The sequence below is a fragment of the Hoplias malabaricus genome, chromosome 7, assembly GCF_029633855.1.
Source record: "Hoplias malabaricus isolate fHopMal1 chromosome 7, fHopMal1.hap1, whole genome shotgun sequence".
Taxonomy (NCBI): domain Eukaryota; kingdom Metazoa; phylum Chordata; class Actinopteri; order Characiformes; family Erythrinidae; genus Hoplias; species Hoplias malabaricus.
In genome coordinates, this window is record NC_089806.1 from 43213512 (window position 1) to 43231759 (window position 18248).

General features: G+C 42.4%; 1 protein-coding gene across 1 annotated transcript; it reads left to right on the forward strand.

Moving 5' to 3' along the window:
• Positions 1–6005: 6005 nt before the first annotated feature.
• LOC136701861 (tripartite motif-containing protein 16-like) lies at positions 6006–10809 on the forward strand. Its single transcript, XM_066676615.1, has 7 exons — positions 6006–6063; positions 7176–7783; positions 7959–8054; positions 8224–8457; positions 8553–8712; positions 9038–9094; positions 9937–10809. The coding sequence occupies exons 1-7, from the start codon at positions 6045–6047 to the stop codon at positions 10467–10469; spliced, it is 1707 nt and encodes a 568-aa protein (XP_066532712.1). The 5' UTR covers positions 6006–6044; the 3' UTR covers positions 10470–10809.
• Positions 10810–18248: the final 7439 nt, after the last annotated feature.

Consider the following 18248-nt stretch of genomic DNA (forward strand, 5'->3'; position numbering starts at 1 on the left):
TTAAAGACGATATAAAAAGATGGAATCTAATTCCAATGTTAAGTTTTGAGTCTCGAATTGAATCTATAAAACTAAATATTTTACCTAGAATACTATATTTATTCCAGACCCTTCCAGTTGAAATAAATTATAAACAATTTCATGAATGTGATAAAATAATATCACGGTGTTTTTGGCAAAAAACCAAGAATAAAATTTCAAATTCTTCAATTAGCAAAAAACAAGGGAGGGGTGGCACTTCCCTGTCTCAAAGACTATTATATATCTTCCCAACTGAGGTATTTATTCTGTTGGTGTAAACCAGACTATCAAGCAAGATGGAAAGAAATTGAAGAGAAAGAGGAAGTTCCAATAGAAGCACGATTAGGGGATAAAAGCCTAATCAAAACATTAATGGATACAGGTAAAAAATGGATAAATGTAAATCTGAGAACATGGCAAAACGTTATCACCAGGATGGGATTAATCGAAGCGATTAACATATTGAGATGGTGTGCCCACGACTTGGAGTTTACCCCAAACCAGTCTGATGTGACTTATAACGGGTGGGCCGAGCGAGGCTTAACTTCTTACTCTACTTTCTTTAATAAAGATATACTGAATAATTTCCAGAATTATTAAAGGTAATTTTGGGTTAAAAATAGTGATCTTTTCAGGTTTGTACAGGTACGTCTCTATATAAACACATCCATGAAAGAGAATCAAAAAGCTTTGGACAATCATCTACTTAAAGTGTTTGTAAGCACCTACAGAGCAGATTCTGGGCTTAAAGTGATCTCTAGAATATATCAGGGCCTCCAAGAGGAAAAAAAGAACAAGTACCACATATATAAACCAAAAATGGGCAAAGAATTCTAACAGTATTCAAGAGGAAATCTGGATAAAATATTGTGAATTTCAATGGAAAATAACAAGTCCATTTTCATGGAGAGTATTTGGATGGAAGAGCCTTATTAGATATTTTATTACACCTGTTCAGGGATCTAGGTTTACCAGCTCTTCTAGTTGTTGGGGGTTGTGTGTCTCACATGAAGCCAACCACTTCCATTTGTTTTGATCTTGTCCAAAAATAAATATTTTCTGGAGGGAGGTTTATTCTGAATTAGTGAACATTTTCCAGACAGAGATTACTTTTAATTGGGAGGTACTTTTTGGGATTCTTCATTCAACAATAATAAACACTAAATCAAAGCATTTATTTGGAATACTGAGGGTAGCCGAAATGGCTCAAGCCAAATACTCCCTCTATTGAAAATTGGTACGATATAATTTATGAAATTTTTGTAATGGAAAGAATAAGTTTTTCCATTAGGCTTCAATTTGGGAAATTTGGGAGAAGTGGAAAAAGTATCTCTTTCTGAAATGGCCTTCCTTTATTTGATGTTGTTATTATTGATGTATTCTTATTTTAATGCATTGTTTTTATTTAAAGAAGAAAAGACAGAATTTAACGACACCCCAAATTTTTGTGTTATTTTGAAAAAAGAAAGTTTAATTAAATATTTATTTTGTAAAAGAATCTAAACAATTTTCTCATGTATAAACTGTTGTTATATGTTTGGAGATGTGATTCTTAATTAAGAAAAAATGTAAAAAAAAAAAAAAAAATAGCTTGGCCATCCACAATCAGGACTACATTTAATAGTATGCCCTCCAGGGCAATAAGGGGCATCTCTGAAAGACATCACAGAAGTGTGTAGATATTGTTTTACAATTTTAGTGAAACAAAACAGATCATTATAAAATGACCATATAACCTACATTCCAGTTCATCCATTTCCATTCATCCATCCATTTTCCACCGCTTATCCGGGTCCGGGTCGCGGGGGAAGCAGTCGGAGCAAAGAAACCCAGACCTCCCTCTCCCCAGCCACCGACTCTAGCTCCTCCGGGGGTATACCGAGGCGTTCCCAGGCCAGTCGAGACATATAGTCTCTCCAGCGTGTTCTTGGTCTGCCCCGGGGCCTCCTCCCCGTTGGACATGCCCGGAACACCTCTCCAGGAAGGCGTCCAGGAGGCATCCGAACCAGATGCCCGAACCATCTCAGCTGGCTCCTCTCGACGTGGAGGAGCAGCGGCTCCACTCCGAGTCTCTCCCGGATGTCCGAGCTCCTAACCCTGTCTCTAAGGGAGAGTCCAGACATCCTGCGGAGAAAACTCATTTCAGCCGCTTGTACCCGCGATCTCGTTCTTTCGGTCACTACCCAAAGCTCGTGACCATAGGTGAGGGTTGGGACGTAGATTGAACGGTAAATCGAGAGCTTTGCTTTTCTGCTCAGCTCTCTCTTCACCCCAATGGACCGGTACAGAGCCCGCATTACTGCTGACGCTGCACCAATCCGCCTGTCAATCTCACACTCCATCTTTCCCTCACTCGTGAACAAGACCCCGAGGTATTTAAACTCCTCCACTTGAGGCAGGATCTCACTTCCAACCTGGAGAGAGCACTCCACCCTTTTCCGACTGAGTACCATGGACTCGGACTTGGAGGTGCTGATCCTCATCCCTACCGCTTCACACTCGGCTGCAAACTGGTCCAGCAAGAGCCGGAGGTCCCGGCTCGATGAAGCCAACAAGACCACATCATCTGCAAAAAGCAGACATGGAATCCTGAGACCACCAAACAAAAATTATGAACAGAACCGGTGACAACGGCAGCCCTGACGGAGTCCAACTCTGACTGGAAACCAGTCAGATTTACTGCCAGCCATACGAACCAGACTCCTGCTCTGTTTGTACAGGGACTGGATAGCTCGTAACAAAGAGTCCAGTACCCCATACTCCCTGAGCACCCCCCACAGAATACCCCGAGGGACACGGTCGAATGCCTTCTCCAGATCCACAAAACACATGTAGACTGGTTGAGCAAACTCCCATGCACCCTCCAGGATCCTAGCGAGGGTAAAGAGCTGGTCCTGTGTTCCACGACCGGGGCGGAATCCGCATTGTTCCTCCTGGATCCGAGGTTCAACTATCAGTCGGACTCTCTTCTCCAGTACCCCCGCATAGACCTTACCGGGGAGGCTGAGGAGTGTGATCCCCCTATAGTTGGAACACACCCTCCGATCCCCCTTTTTGAAAAGGGGAACCACCACCCCAGTCTGCCAGTCCAGAGGCACTGCCCCCGATGTCCACGCGATGTTGCAAAGACGTGTCAACCAGGACCGCCCCACAACATCCAGAGCCTTGAGGAACCCGGGGTGAACCTCATCCACCCCCGGGGCCCTACCGCCAAGGAGTTTCCCTACCACCTTGGCCACTTCAGCCCCAGTGATAGACGAGCCCCCCCCGGGGTCCCCAAGCTCTGCTTCCTCTGCGGAAGACATGCTGGTGGGATTGAGAAGATCCTCGAAGTATTCCTTCCACCGTCTGATGACGTCCCCAGTCGAGGTCAACAGTTCCCCACCCCCACCATGTACAGTGTTGGTGGAAAACTGCTTTCCCCTCCTGAGTCGCCTGACGGTTTGCCAGAAACTTCTTGGAGCCGACCGAAAGTCGTTTTCCATGTTCTCACCGAGCTCCTCCCACACCCGAGTTTTTGCCTCAGCGACTGCCGAGGCCGCAAGCCGCTTGGCTCCCCGGTACCTGTCGGCTGCCTCCGGAGTCCCCTGAGCCAACTAGGCTTGATAGGACTCTTTCTTCAGCTTGATAGCCCCCCTCACCCGGGGTGTCCACCACCGAGTGCGGGGATTGCCACCCCGACAGGCACCGACAACCTTGCAGCCACAGCTCCGTTCAGCCGCCTCAACAATGGAGGTCCGGAACATGGCCCACTCGGACTCAATGTCACCAGCCTCCCCCGGGATGCAGTCGAAGCTCCCGATGTGGGAGTTGAAGATCTTTCTGACAGGTTCCTCTGCCAAACGTTCCCAGCAAACCCTCAGCACACGTTTGGGCCTGCCAGGTCTGTCCGGCATCCTCCCCCGCCATCTGATCCAACTCACCACAAGGTGGTGATCAGTTGACAGCTCAGCGCCTCTCTTCACCCGAGTGTCCAGAACATATGGCCGCAGGTCAGATGATACGACTATAAAGTCGATCATCGAAATGCGGCCTAGGGTGTCCTGATGCCAGGTGTACTTGTGGACACCCTTATGTTCGAACATGGTGTTCGTAATGGACAAACTGTGACGAGCACAGAAATCCAATAACTGAACACCACTCGGGTTCAGATCAGCGGGGCCGTTCCTCCCAATCACGCCCCTCCAGGTCTCACTGTCATTACCCACGTGAGCGTTGAAGTCCCCCAGCAGAACAATGGAGTCCCCAGAATGAGTGTTCTCCAGCACTCCCTCTAGGGTCCCCAAGAAGGCATGGTACTCTGAACTGCTGTTCGGTGCATAAGCACAAACAACAGTCAGAGCCCTTTCCCCAACCCGAAGGCGCAGGGAAATTACCCTCTCGTCCACTGGGGTAAACCCCAACGTACAGGCGCTAAGCTGGGGGGCTATGAGTAAGCCCACACCTGCCTTACGCCTCTCACCCTGGGCAACTCCAGAGTGAAAGAGCATCCAGCCCCTCTCAAGGAGATTGGTTCCAGAGCCCATACTGTGTGTCGAGGTGAGCCCAACTATATCTAGCCGGTACCTCTCAACCTCGCGCACCAGCTCAGGCTCTTTTCCCACCAGAGAGGTTACGTTCCATGTTCCAAAAGCCAGTTTCAGTAACCGAGGATCAGAACGCCAGGGCCCCCGACCCCGACCGCCACCCGATCCACAATGCACCAGACCCGGATTACTACCTCTCCCACAGGTGGTGGGCCCATGGGAGAGTGGACCCATGTATTTCCTTCGGGCTAAGCCCGGCCGGACCCCATAGGTGAAAGTCCGGCCACCAGGCGCTCGCCAAGGAGCCCCTCCCCAGGCCTGGCTCCAGGGTGAGGCCCCGGTAACCCTGCTCCGGGCAAGGGAGGCTGTGTCCTCGTTGTTATCTTATTCATCCTTGTCTTTATGGATCACTCTTTGTCTGGCCCATCACCTAGGACCAATTTGCCTTGGGAGACCCTACCAGGGGCTATTGCCCCCGACAACATAGCTCCTAGGCTCACGCAGGCACGCAAACCCCTCCACCACGTTAAGGTGGTGATCCAAGGAGGAGCCTTGATCCATTCCAGTTCAATCATTTTAAAACAAACCCCAGTCTTCTCACTGTGAAGGCTACAGCACAGTAAGCAAAATGAAAACTGAAATGCCCAGTTCAGCTGTAAGAACAGTCACACAACCTTCTGGTGAATGTCAATGGTATCCATTAACTCTCCTTTTATCTTTCAGACTCAACAAGCTGAATTCTTCTGAAGGAAATTAGTATAAACTAACACAATGCTAATCAGATATTATAAATTACTCTTTTTAAATCTGGTCAGTCACCCAATGACATGTGCGCTTATAAATTCAACTACACCGTCATACCTCGCAGGATCACCAGTCATGCCCACCTTACGCTCTTTGGCAGAAACATACACCACATTCAACTGATGACATTAAACAACCTGAATGTAATCACCATGGACCATTGTGTGTTTTTGATGAAAGTATGTGAAAGACTAGATTATGTTTACCACAAATGTTTGAATTACATTAAAATCTCGTGCCAGTAGAACACACTGTTTTCTGTTCATTTACAACTTACCAATAGCTTGAGAACAGAGCAGTCATCAACCTTCATCTGGACTGGAATGTTCTGTCAGAAAAGACATTTATAAAGAATGGGTGATATACAATGACTGTGTGAGGAAGGAAAAAAAATCTTGATGGGGTTTGTACCTTGTTTTTTGATAAACTTCTAGTGGCCAGGATCCAGTCATGCTGCGACTGAGCTGCAAAAGATAAAAACATTCAGCTCTTTTGTATCATCATTGAGGACACTCCAGACAGCACAGAACTCTGACTGAACATCAGGACGACACACAAACATCACCATTCCCTGACGCTACAGACAACAGCTGTAGCTAAAAATGGCTGTAACAGACCTTTTTGTTTAATATTTATTAAAGATAAATGGCCTAATTTGACAGCATTAATTGCACTGACAGTACAAACCTGGCTATGACTTTCAGAACATGCAGTAAGTAAGAACACCATGTAAAAAAACAAAAACACGACCTCCAGAACTCTGAAAGTTATGAGGAATAATGAACATGTTTTTCACAGCAACATTTCATAAGGAACACTGACCAGTTCCTATAAGTGCTAACATTAAACCTGAAAATGGTCATTTTCTGTCTCCAAAAGCACTAGGGTTAGCTGTGTCCAGATAATAAACCATTTCTGAAACCATTCATGAAAATAATGAGAAGATAAACATAACTGGACGTACAACCAGGTCTAAAAACAGCAGATGACTGTGCAATCACATAAAACCTGTGCCACACCACACACTGTAAAGATATTTATCTACGACACTACTCCTATATATTTACATATTATATGACATTTGTGTATCGAGCAAAAACACAGACAACAATATAACAACGAGTTTTGAAACTGACTTACAAACTAATTATTTTTACTTACCGACATAAGGGTGATGTACGTCTTCATTTAACTTCTGCTTCCCCTTGAAATGTTCGTCTCATGGAGTGAATGTGAGCCGTATTCGAATTTAGGAGTTTAGTGAATGATTTTGGAACACTGCCTCAAAATAGTGCACTACATAGTGAATAGGGCACAGTTTAGGACACAGTTAATGTACTGAACCCGGGCGTAGAGTCTGACGTAAGGAGGGGGCGGGGTTAGATGTGGGCGGGGTTAGATGTCCAGCTCCTCCTTCCTACAGTCTGCAGCGAGAGGCTTCCACAGTTTTACATTAATCAAAGTACATCTGTTTAAACAAACACAGAGGACTACAGCACAGTCACAGATTTTTCTCTTATTTTATCTTTTATATCTGTTTATTTAAATGCTGCAATTATAAAGTGTGTCAGATTCTCTACAAAGTGGAGTCTTTTTAATCTACTGCTACATTTCAATGTTAATTCTGTCTCTTCCTTGATCTTTTCTTCAGTCTCCTCCCCTCTCTCTCTCTCCCCCTCTCTCCACCTCCTTCCCTCTGTGACACTTTAACCACAACAGAATCAGGAAGCCACTCCTTCTCAGAGAAAACGAAACTCAACTCAGTCTGAAACTCTCTCTCTCTCTCTCTCTTTCTCTCTCTCTGTCTCTCTCTCTCTCTCTCAGTGAGCGATTGCAGGAAAATGGCAGAGGCCAGTATCTCAGTAGATCAGGACCAGTTCATGTGTCCAGTCTGTCTGGATCTGCTGAAGGATCCAATGACTGTTCCCTGTGGACACAGTTTCTGTAAGGTGTGTATTAATGGCTGCTGGGATCAGGAGGATCAGACGGGGATCTACAGCTGCCCCCAGTGCAGAGAGACCTTCACTCCGAGGCCTGTTCTATGCAGAAACAACATGCTGGCTGAAGTGGTGGAGAAACTGAAGAAGACAGAGCTCCAAGCTCCTTCTCCTGATCACTGTTACGCTGGACCTGGAGATGTGGAGTGTGATTTCTGCACTGGGAGGAAACACAAAGCCGTCAAGTCCTGTCTGGTGTGTGTGGCATCTTATTGTGAAACTCACCTTAAACCTCACTATCAGTCTCCTGTTTTTAAGAAACACAAACTGGTCAAAGCCTCTACAAAACTACAAGAGAACATCTGCTCTCTACATGATGAAGTGATGAAGGTCTACTGCCGCACTGACCACAGCTGTATCTGTTATTTATGTACGATGGAGGAACACAGAGGCCACGATACAGTCTCAGTATCAACAGAAAGAACCAACAAACAGGTCAGAGCTTCACCTGCTGAAGACAGTATTTTAAATCAGTTCTGTTTCATGTGTGAGTAAGAATTATGGCTTTACAGTAAACAGCACAGTGTCAAAGTCTGTTAAAACAACATCAGATTCTTAATTAATGGTTTACTCTTATCTCACAGTTCATAAAGTGTTTGTTTTGATCCAGAGTCGACTGAAAGATTTGCAGAGGGAATCTCAGCAGAGAATCCAGGAGAAAGAGAAGAAGCTGCAGGAGGTGAAAGAGGCTGTGAAAGCTCTTAAGGTGAGTAGTGAGGAGAGAGCGGCTGGAGCAGATATTCCACCTCTCAGTCCCACTCTCCTCCAGTCGGACAGTGAGGAGCTCAGTGCTGGACACTTACAGACCCTACACAGACACAGTGTGGAGTACCATCTGTGTGTGTGTGTGTGTGTGTGTGTGTGTGTTGTAACAGAGCTCTGCACAGACAGCAGTGAGGGACAGTGAGAGGATCTTTACTGAACTGATCCGCTCCTTTGAGAAAAAGCGCTCTGAGCTGACAGAGCTGATCAGAGCTCAGGAGAAGGCTGAACTGAGTCGAGCTGAAGAACTCCTGGAGAAACTGGAGCAGGAGATCTCTGATCTAAAGAGGAGACACACTGAGCTGGATCAGCTTCCACACACAGACGATCACATCCATTTCCTCCAGGTAACACTCACTGTGTGATCTATAGAGAACTGAAGCTCAGGAAGGCTCTAAAAGATCTGTATTCCTGTTCTCCTTTACCCTTCTGTATTCTGTAGAGTTTCCAGTCTCTGTGTGTCTCTCCTGGACCTGAGGACTCACCGAGAATCAGAGTTAATCAACATCTCTCATTCGACACAGTGAGGAAATCTCTCTCTGATCTGAAAGAGCGACTGGAGGAATTCTGCAAAGAGGAGTTCAGTAAAATCCCTCCGCTCGGTAAGAGGAGACCCCTTATGTGAAATATAGTGACGGACACAGTTCTTCCTCAAGTACAGACTAAAGAAAGACAGGAGATCAGCAGAGTTACACAGTGGAGAGAGTGTGTGGAGCTTTCCCCTGTCTCTCCTCGACTCTGCTGTTACTGAGAAGATTTTATTAAATATTTATTAATAGAAGATCTATAGGTTATTTGCCTGTGTTCAGTCGGTTTGACGATTTAAAACATAAACATTTACTGGAGCTCTGTTCCCTGTTTCTTTTTTTCTGGATGATCGTCTACTTCTACTTTCTGTTGTGGATCATTTGATTTCTGTCTCCACAGCTGCAGCAGTTCAGATTTTACCCCCAGAGCCAACGACCAGAGAAGATTTCCTGCAGTGTATGTGATACACACACACACACACACACACACACACACACACACACACACACACACACACACTGATACACACACACACACACACATACACACACACATACACACACACACACACACACACACACACACACCTACACACTCACACACACACACACACACAAACACACACACACACACACACACACTCACACTCACACTCACACACACTCACACACAACTACACACTCACACACACACACACACACACACACACACTGATACACATACACACACACATACACACACACACACACACACACACACACACACCTACACACTCACACACACACACAAACACACACACACACACACACACAAACACACACACACACACACACACACACACCTACACACTCACACACACACACAAACACACACACACACACACACACACACTGACACACACACACACACACACAAACACACACACACACACACCTACACACTCACACACAACTACACACTCACACACACACACACACACACACACTGACACACACACACACACACACTGACACACACACACACACAGACACACAAACACACACAAACCCACACCCACACACACACACACACACAGAAACAAAATTCACACAAATACACCACCATTCTCCACACACTAAGAGATTTACACAAATATTTACACATTAATATAAACCCAAATAAAAACTAATATTTTAATCTTCAGTAAGAAATATGATTAGAGAGAGAAGGCAGAGCACAGACACATAGGTGTTTCTTTAAATATCTTCATATTCTGTGAATAAAAGACAGATTTATTGATTTTTTTTAACCCTTTTTAGATTTCTGTCGTCTGACCCTGGACCCCAACACACCACATCAGTACCTCCTTCTGTCTGAGAATAACAGAGTGGTGAGAAACATTGATAGAATCCAGGGTTACCCTGATCATCCAGAGAGATTTGACGGCTTGTGTCAGGTGTTGAGTAAAGAGAGTGTGAGTGGACGCTGTTACTGGGAGGTTGAGTGGCGCAGTGCTGAGAGATGGTTTTTGTTCATATCTGTGTCATATAAAGGGATCAGGAGGAAAGGAGGGGGTAATGAGTGTGTGTTTGGAAACAACGATCAGTCCTGGAGTCTGCAGTGTTCTCACTCTCTCTCTTTCGTTCACAACAACATTAAGACTAAGCTTTCAGCTCCGTCCTCCTCCAGAATAGGAGTGTATGTGGATCACGGCGCAGGAACTCTGTCCTTCTACAGCGTCTCTGACACAATGACCCTCCTCCACACCGTCCACACCACCTTCACTCAGCCGCTCTACACTGGGCTCCTGGTTGATTGGCGATCATCTGCAAAGTTGTGTGATCCAGAATGAAGATGTCCTCTTCGTGGGAGATCAGGGTCAGCAGTGGACCGCTCGTTTCCATTTAAAGAAATTAGAAATTGAATGTACTTTTTAAATTAAAGGAATTTTCAGCTTTCCATTTGATTTCTTCTGTTAGACAACACCAAGATTATTTTGTTATACAGCTGTGTTCAAATGATGTAGTAAACAAAAACTCCACAAACACAGAGATACAGATGTTTTTCTTTGGACAGTGACGATATGAAAGACAGTGAAAGAGAAATAACTAAAGCCTAGAGTCTACAACATGTTGAGATCTCCTCACCTGTGACTACATTAAATTTACTTTGTCATAAATAAACCACATCATCCACTACATGTTGCTGTATCTGAGTTCTCTCTGAGGTGTATATTTACCTGCTATAGACAGGCTTTTACTGTGGGTTAAGCCAAGATTATTGCCATTAAATAAATATTTAATAGTAATATTTAATTACAATGACCATAAGTAAATTGGGATGAGGAGTAAAGTTTTGTCACTATTTACCCCACATCCCTAAAAGTACCAACTGCTACTAAGTTAAATATTGAATGTACAAACCCCTTTTGCCCATAGAAATATTTCCATTGTTGTCACTCGGTTGTTTTTTTTGACTCTAAACACATTGAGATTTTGACTCCACATAAAAATGGTGACGGGGTCAAGTTGAGTGTGAAAAGTTTATAGAGTATTGAAGTATTGAAGCTCCAACATTTTGAATCATTTACAAACTTATTTTTGAAAACTGTGGTAAATAAGATTGCACCAGTCTATCCCAACCACAAGAGGGCAGTAACGCGGAAGTTGATGTCCTTGTGGAAGGGAAAGTCCAACCAAAAATCCAAAACCTGAGTTCTGAAAGTGATACATAAATTCAGAGGTAATGGAGACTCCTGTCAAGACCCGTGGGTCTGAAAGAATGTGGCGCTTGAGATAAGAATCCCCAATGCATTAGTGTGTGTGTGTGTGTGTGTGTGTCTTCAATGTCATGGATGGGTTAAATGTAGATGAATGTTTTGTTGCACACTGTACAATGACAATAAATTTATCTTTATGACATTATCACATTCATCAAAAAAGATGCTCTCCACTCTTAAAGCAACACTAGGTAGAATCTTTACCTGAAAATCACTGTGATGCTCCACTGAGCTGTAACTGAGAGAATAGAGACTCTTATCATTGCTACTCCAGGCTCAGCACTGCAGAAACTGCACTATGTAACTTTTGAAGGAGGTTAGGACACCACACCACACCACCCCCTTCCCCCTCCCCCTTGATTGAGATCAGTGTTGTAAAAGTGAATTACACAGTCTGTAACTGTAGGGGAGCCCAGGACCAAAAAGTACCAAATTGTACCTAGTGTTGCTTTAACAGCTGACCTCAGTGCAGCCAGCCTCAGAAAAGCAAATACACACTGATTTAATTTATTCAGAGGCAAAACACTAATTCTGATGTTAATACAGTAATCAGTATTCAGGTTTCGAGTCCGGAGCCTTGTGTTTATTGCAGGAGCGATGGCTCGGCCGTCTGTTACGATGCTCTGGAACGTGAGTCACACACTAACTCACTTTAACTGAAAAATTAAATTTAAGAAGTGTCGACTCAGTGCTGAGTGATGCTGGGATTCCAGGAGGTCTGGGTGTGGGAATTTGCCCCAAATGATGGTGTGTTCTCTCAGTGTCTGTGTGGGTTTACTCCGGGGGGGCTCCGGTTTCCTCCCACAGTCCAAACACATGTTTGTAGGTGGAGCTACTGTTCACAGTCCACCATGTGTGAGTGGGTGAGTGACTGGGTGAATGTGTGAAAGTCTTTACAGGTGAGTGTGTGAGGTTTAATGAGGGTGAGTGTGTGAGTGAATGACTTGGTGAGTGTGTGAGTGAGTGACTGAGTGAGTGTGTGTGTGTGGGTGTGTGTGTGTGTGTGTGTGTGTGTGTTAGTGACTGGAGCATATCTCAGATCCAGTCGCATTACACATTCCACTGAGTCCACTGTTGGTCTTCATTATTCTGAGCAGCCCTTGAAGGGACTTTTACTGTGTAAGCAAATCTCCAGCAGGCCCGATTAATTACAGCCGCCTTAATTTCCTGCTGAATCCTCCTCGCCTTCACTCTGACAGAGTGTGAAATGATGATTTTAAAGCGCTGCTCCCCACCTGCTCGCTGTTTGACAGAGTGGTAAATTAGGCTTATTGATTACGGCTGAGTAGTTAAAGTACGGATCACTATGTGGGATCACACTGATTAAAAACTGTCCCTTTGCTCTCAGTGCACTGCCTCATCATGCCACACACGTCCAGCTCTTACAAACACCGTCCTTTTAAATAGCACAGCCTTTGTCTGTGGAGTCGTCGGGGTCTTATGGGCCCCTCAGTGCAAATCAGTGTAGGACCCTCAGGCGGAAATGTGTTTTACTGAATAAAGATGACGATTGGCTTCACTTGCTTCTGATAATCTCAGGGCACTTACAGTTACAGACTGTAATAATAACGTGGATAATAACGACCAATCAAAAAACAACATATCAGCACTAACAGTAAAGCCAAACAATCAGCACTCAGTATCAATAAAAAAGCCAACCAATCAGCACTCAGTAGATTTAAAATGAATCAATCAGAGGTTACTGCCATTAATGCCAACCAATCAGCACTCAGTATCAATACAAAAGCCAACCAATCAGTACTCTGTAGCATTAAAACCAACCAATCAGCACTCTGTATTAATAAAAAAGCCAACCAATCAGCACTCAGTTGAGTTAAAATGAATCAATCAGAGGTTATTGGAATTAAAGCCAACCAATCAGCACTCTGTATTAATAAAAAAGCCAACTAATCAGCACTCAGTTGAGTTAAAATGAATCAATCAGAGGTTACTGGCATTAACGCCAACCAATCAGCACTCAGTATCAATAAAAAAGCCAACCAATCAGCACTCAGTATCAATAAAAAAAAGCCAACCAATCAGCATTTAGTTGAGTTAAAATGAATCAATCAGAGGTTATTGGCATTAAAGCCAACCAATCAGCACCCTGTAGCATTAATGCCAACCAATCAGCACTCAGTATCCATAAAAAAGCCAACCAATCAGCACTCAGTTGGGTTAAAATGAATCAATCAGAGGTTACTGGCATTAAAGCCAACCAATCAGCACTCAGTATCAATACAAAAGCCAACTAATCAGCACTCAGTTGAGTTAAAATGAATCAATCAGACGTTACTGGCATTAAAGCCAACCAATCAGCACTCAGTATCAATAAAAAAGCCAACCAATCAGCACTCAGTTGAGTTAAAATGAATCAATCAGAGGTTACTGGCATTAAAGTTAACCAATCAGCACTCAATAGTGGCAAAGCTAGTTAAGCAGAACTCCATGGCAGAAAAGGTGACCAATCAGCATTTAGTACAAGTGAAGCTAATGAATCAACAGGCCCCAATCAGCACCCAGTAGAGGTAACGCAAACCAATCAGGACTCAGTAGAAGTGAGGTCAACCTATCAACATGCAGTAGTGAGACATTTTATATCATCGCTGTACAATCAAATACACGTATCTCCAAAATAGCAACTTTACAGGAGAAGACAATTAACTTCTTAAATTTCCATAGACGCCAATGTAAAACGATGTTATATCCCAAGTAATTTCTGGAGCATTTTTATTGGTCCCTTCATCATGAAAGTTTCACACAGTGTGAAGGACAGCTGCTGTGTTCAAATGATACAGTACAATTGACAAAAATGGACATGTTTTTGATTGGACAGTGACGATATCTGAAATCTCTCTCTCTCTCTCTCTCTCTCTCTCTCTCTCAGAGTGAAGAGGTGACCACTGTGTCCTGACCTGTACATCTGGAGTCTTCCTGCCCCTCTGGTTTTGTTAAACCCTTCATTAAAAGAGTGTCATTAATTGTTAATGGACTGAATCCCGAGGGAATCATTTCCGGTTCCTCGTGTTTCACGTTTCCCTGACCCTCTCTCTGTCTTTGTCCAGGCTTTACCAGCCGACAGGAAACACTCAGTGTCTTTTATAGACATTGAGGGATTTGAACCGGTCACTGAGAGCTTTCTGACCGCCGTTATTGTATATTACTGGACGCTGTCCACCCCTGGGACCAGCTCTCTGTTATTCACAAAACCACACCGGCACTCCAGCTTCTGTACATCACAATGATCTCCTCAATACAGGACAATGCTGCAACATTTAAGGTACAATCTAACCAGTGCATTATTTAAGGTAGACTAGAGGAACCAGAATATAACTACTACACTATTTAAGGTAGACTGGAGGAACCAGAATATAACTACTACACTATTTAAGGTAGACTGGAGGAACCAGAATATAACTACTACACTATTTAAGGTAGACTGGAGGAACCAGAATATAACTACTACACTATTTAAGGTAGACTAGAGGAACCAGAATATAACTACTACACTATTTAAGGTAGACTGGAGGAACCAGAATATAACTACTACACTATTTAAGGTAGACTGGAGGAACCAGAATATAACTACTATGCTATTTAAGGTAGACTGGAGGAACCAGAATATAACTACTACACTATTTAAGGTGGACTAGAGGCACCAGAATATAACTACTTCACTATTTAAGGTAGACTAGAGGAACCAGAATATAACTACTACACTATTTAAGGTGGACTAGAGGAACCAGAATATAACTACTTCACTATTTAAGGTGGACTAGAGGAACCAGAATATAACTACTTCACTATTTAAGGTAGACTAGAGGAACCAGAATATAACTACTTCACTATTTAAGGTAGACTAGAGGAACCAGAATATAACTACTACACTATTTAAGGTGGACTAGAGGAACCAGAATATAACTACTACACTATTTAAAGTAGACTAGAGGAACCAGAATATAAATACTACACTATTTAAGGTAGACTAGAGGAACCAGAATATAACTACTACACTATTTAAGGTAGACTGGAGGAACCAGAATATAACTACTATGCTATTTAAGGTAGACTGGAGGAACCAGAATATAACTACTACACTATTTAAGGTAGACTACAGGAACCAGAATATAACTACTACACTATTTAAGGTAGACTAGAGGAACCAGAATATAACTACTACACTATTTAAGGTGGACTAGAGGAACCAGAATATAACTACTACACTATTTAAAGTAGACTAGAGGAACCAGAATATAAATACTACACTATTTAAGGTAGACTAGAGGAACCAGAATATAACTACTACACTATTTAAGGTAGACTGGAGGAACCAGAATATAACTACTATGCTATTTAAGGTAGACTGGAGGAACCAGAATATAACTACTACACTATTTAAGGTAGACTACAGGAACCAGAATATAACTACTACACTATTTAAGGTAGACTAGAGGAACCAGAATATAACTACTACACTATTTAAGGTGGACTAGAGGAACCAGAATATAACTACTACACTATTTAAAGTAGACTAGAGGAACCAGAATATAAATACTACACTATTTAAGGTAGACTAGAGGAACCAGAATATAACTACTACACTATTTAAGGTAGACTGGAGGAACCAGAATATAACTACTATGCTATTTAAGGTAGACTGGAGGAACCAGAATATAACTACTACACTATTTAAGGTGGACTAGAGGCACCAGAATATAACTACTTCACTATTTAAGGTAGACTAGAGGAACCAGAATATAACTACTACACTATTTAAGGTGGACTAGAGGAACCAGAATATAACTACTTCACTATTTAAGGTGGACTAGAGGCACCAGAATATAACTACTTCACTATTTAAGGTAGACTAGAGGAACCAGAATATAACTACTTCACTATTTAAGGTGGACTACAGGAACCAGAATATAACTACTACACTATTTAAGGTAGACTAGAGGAACCAGAATATAACTACTACACTATTTAAGGTGGACTAGAGGAACCAGAATATAACTACTACACTATTTAAAGTAGACTAGAGGAACCAGAATATAAATACTACACTATTTAAGGTAGACTAGAGGAACCAGAATATAACTACTACACTATTTAAGGTAGACTGGAGGAACCAGAATATAACTACTACACTATTTAAGGTAGACTGGAGGAACCAGAATATAACTACTACACTATTTAAGGTAGACTAGAGGAACCAGAATATAACTACTACACTATTTAAGGTAGACTAGAGGAACCAGAATATAACTACTACACTATTTAAGGTAGACTGGAGGAACCAGAATATAACTACTACACTATTTAAGGTAGACTGGAGGAACCAGAATATAACTACTACACTATTTAAGGTAGACTGGAGGAACCAGAATATAACTACTACACTATTTAAGGTAGACTGGAGGAACCAGAATATAACTACTACACTATTTAAGGTAGACTAGAGGAACCAGAATATAACTACTACACTATTTAAGGTAGACTAGAGGAACCAGAATATAACTACTACACTATTTAAGGTAGACTGGAGGAACCAGAATATAACTACTTCACTATTTAAGGTAGACTGGAAGAACCAGAATATAACTACTACACTATTTAAGGTAGACTGGAGGAACCAGAATATAACTACTACGCTATTTAAGGTAGACTGGAGGAACCAGAATATAACTACTACACTATTTAAGGTGGACTAGAGGCACCAGAATATAACTACTTCACTATTTAAGGTAGACTAGAGGAACCAGAATATAACTACTACACTATTTAAGGTGGACTAGAGGAACCAGAATATAACTACTTCACTATTTAAGGTGGACTAGAGGCACCAGAATATAACTACTTCACTATTTAAGGTAGACTAGAGGAACCAGAATATAACTACTACACTATTTAAGGTAGACTAGAGGAACCAGAATATAACTACTACACTATTTAAGGTGGATTAGAGGAACCAGAATATAACTACTACACTATTTAAGGTGGACTAGAGGAACCAGAATATAACTACTACACTATTTAAGGTGGACTAGAGGCACCAGAATATAACTACTTCACTATTTAAGGTAGACTAGAGGAACCAGAATATAACTACTACACTATTTAAGGTGGACTAGAGGAACCAGAATATAACTACTTCACTATTTAAGGTGGACTAGAGGCACCAGAATATAACTACTTCACTATTTAAGGTAGACTAGAGGAACCAGAATATAACTACTACACTATTTAAGGTAGACTAGAGGAACCAGAATATAACTACTACACTATTTAAGGTAGACTAGAGGAACCAGAATATAACTACTACACTATTTAAGGTGGACTAGAGGAACCAGAATATAACTACTACACTATTTAAAGTAGACTAGAGGAACCAGAATATAACTACTACACTATTTAAGGTGGACTAGAGGAACCAGAATATAACTACTACACTATTTAAGGTAGACTAGAGGAACCAGAATATAACTACTACACTATTTAAGGTGGACTAGAGGAACCAGAATATAACTACTACACTATTTAAGGTAGACTAGAGGAACCAGAATATAACTACTACACTATTTAATGTGGACTAGAGGAACCAGAATATAACTACTACACTATTTAAGGTAGACTACAGGAACCAGAATATAACTACTTCATTATTTAAGGTAGACTGGAGGCACCAGAATATAACTACTTCACTATTTAAGGTAGACTGGAGGCACCAGAATATAACTACTACACTATTTAAGGTAGACTAGAGGAACCAGAATATAACTACTACACTATTTAAGGTGGACTAGAGGAACCAGAATATAACTACTACACTATTTAAGGTGGACTAGAGGAACC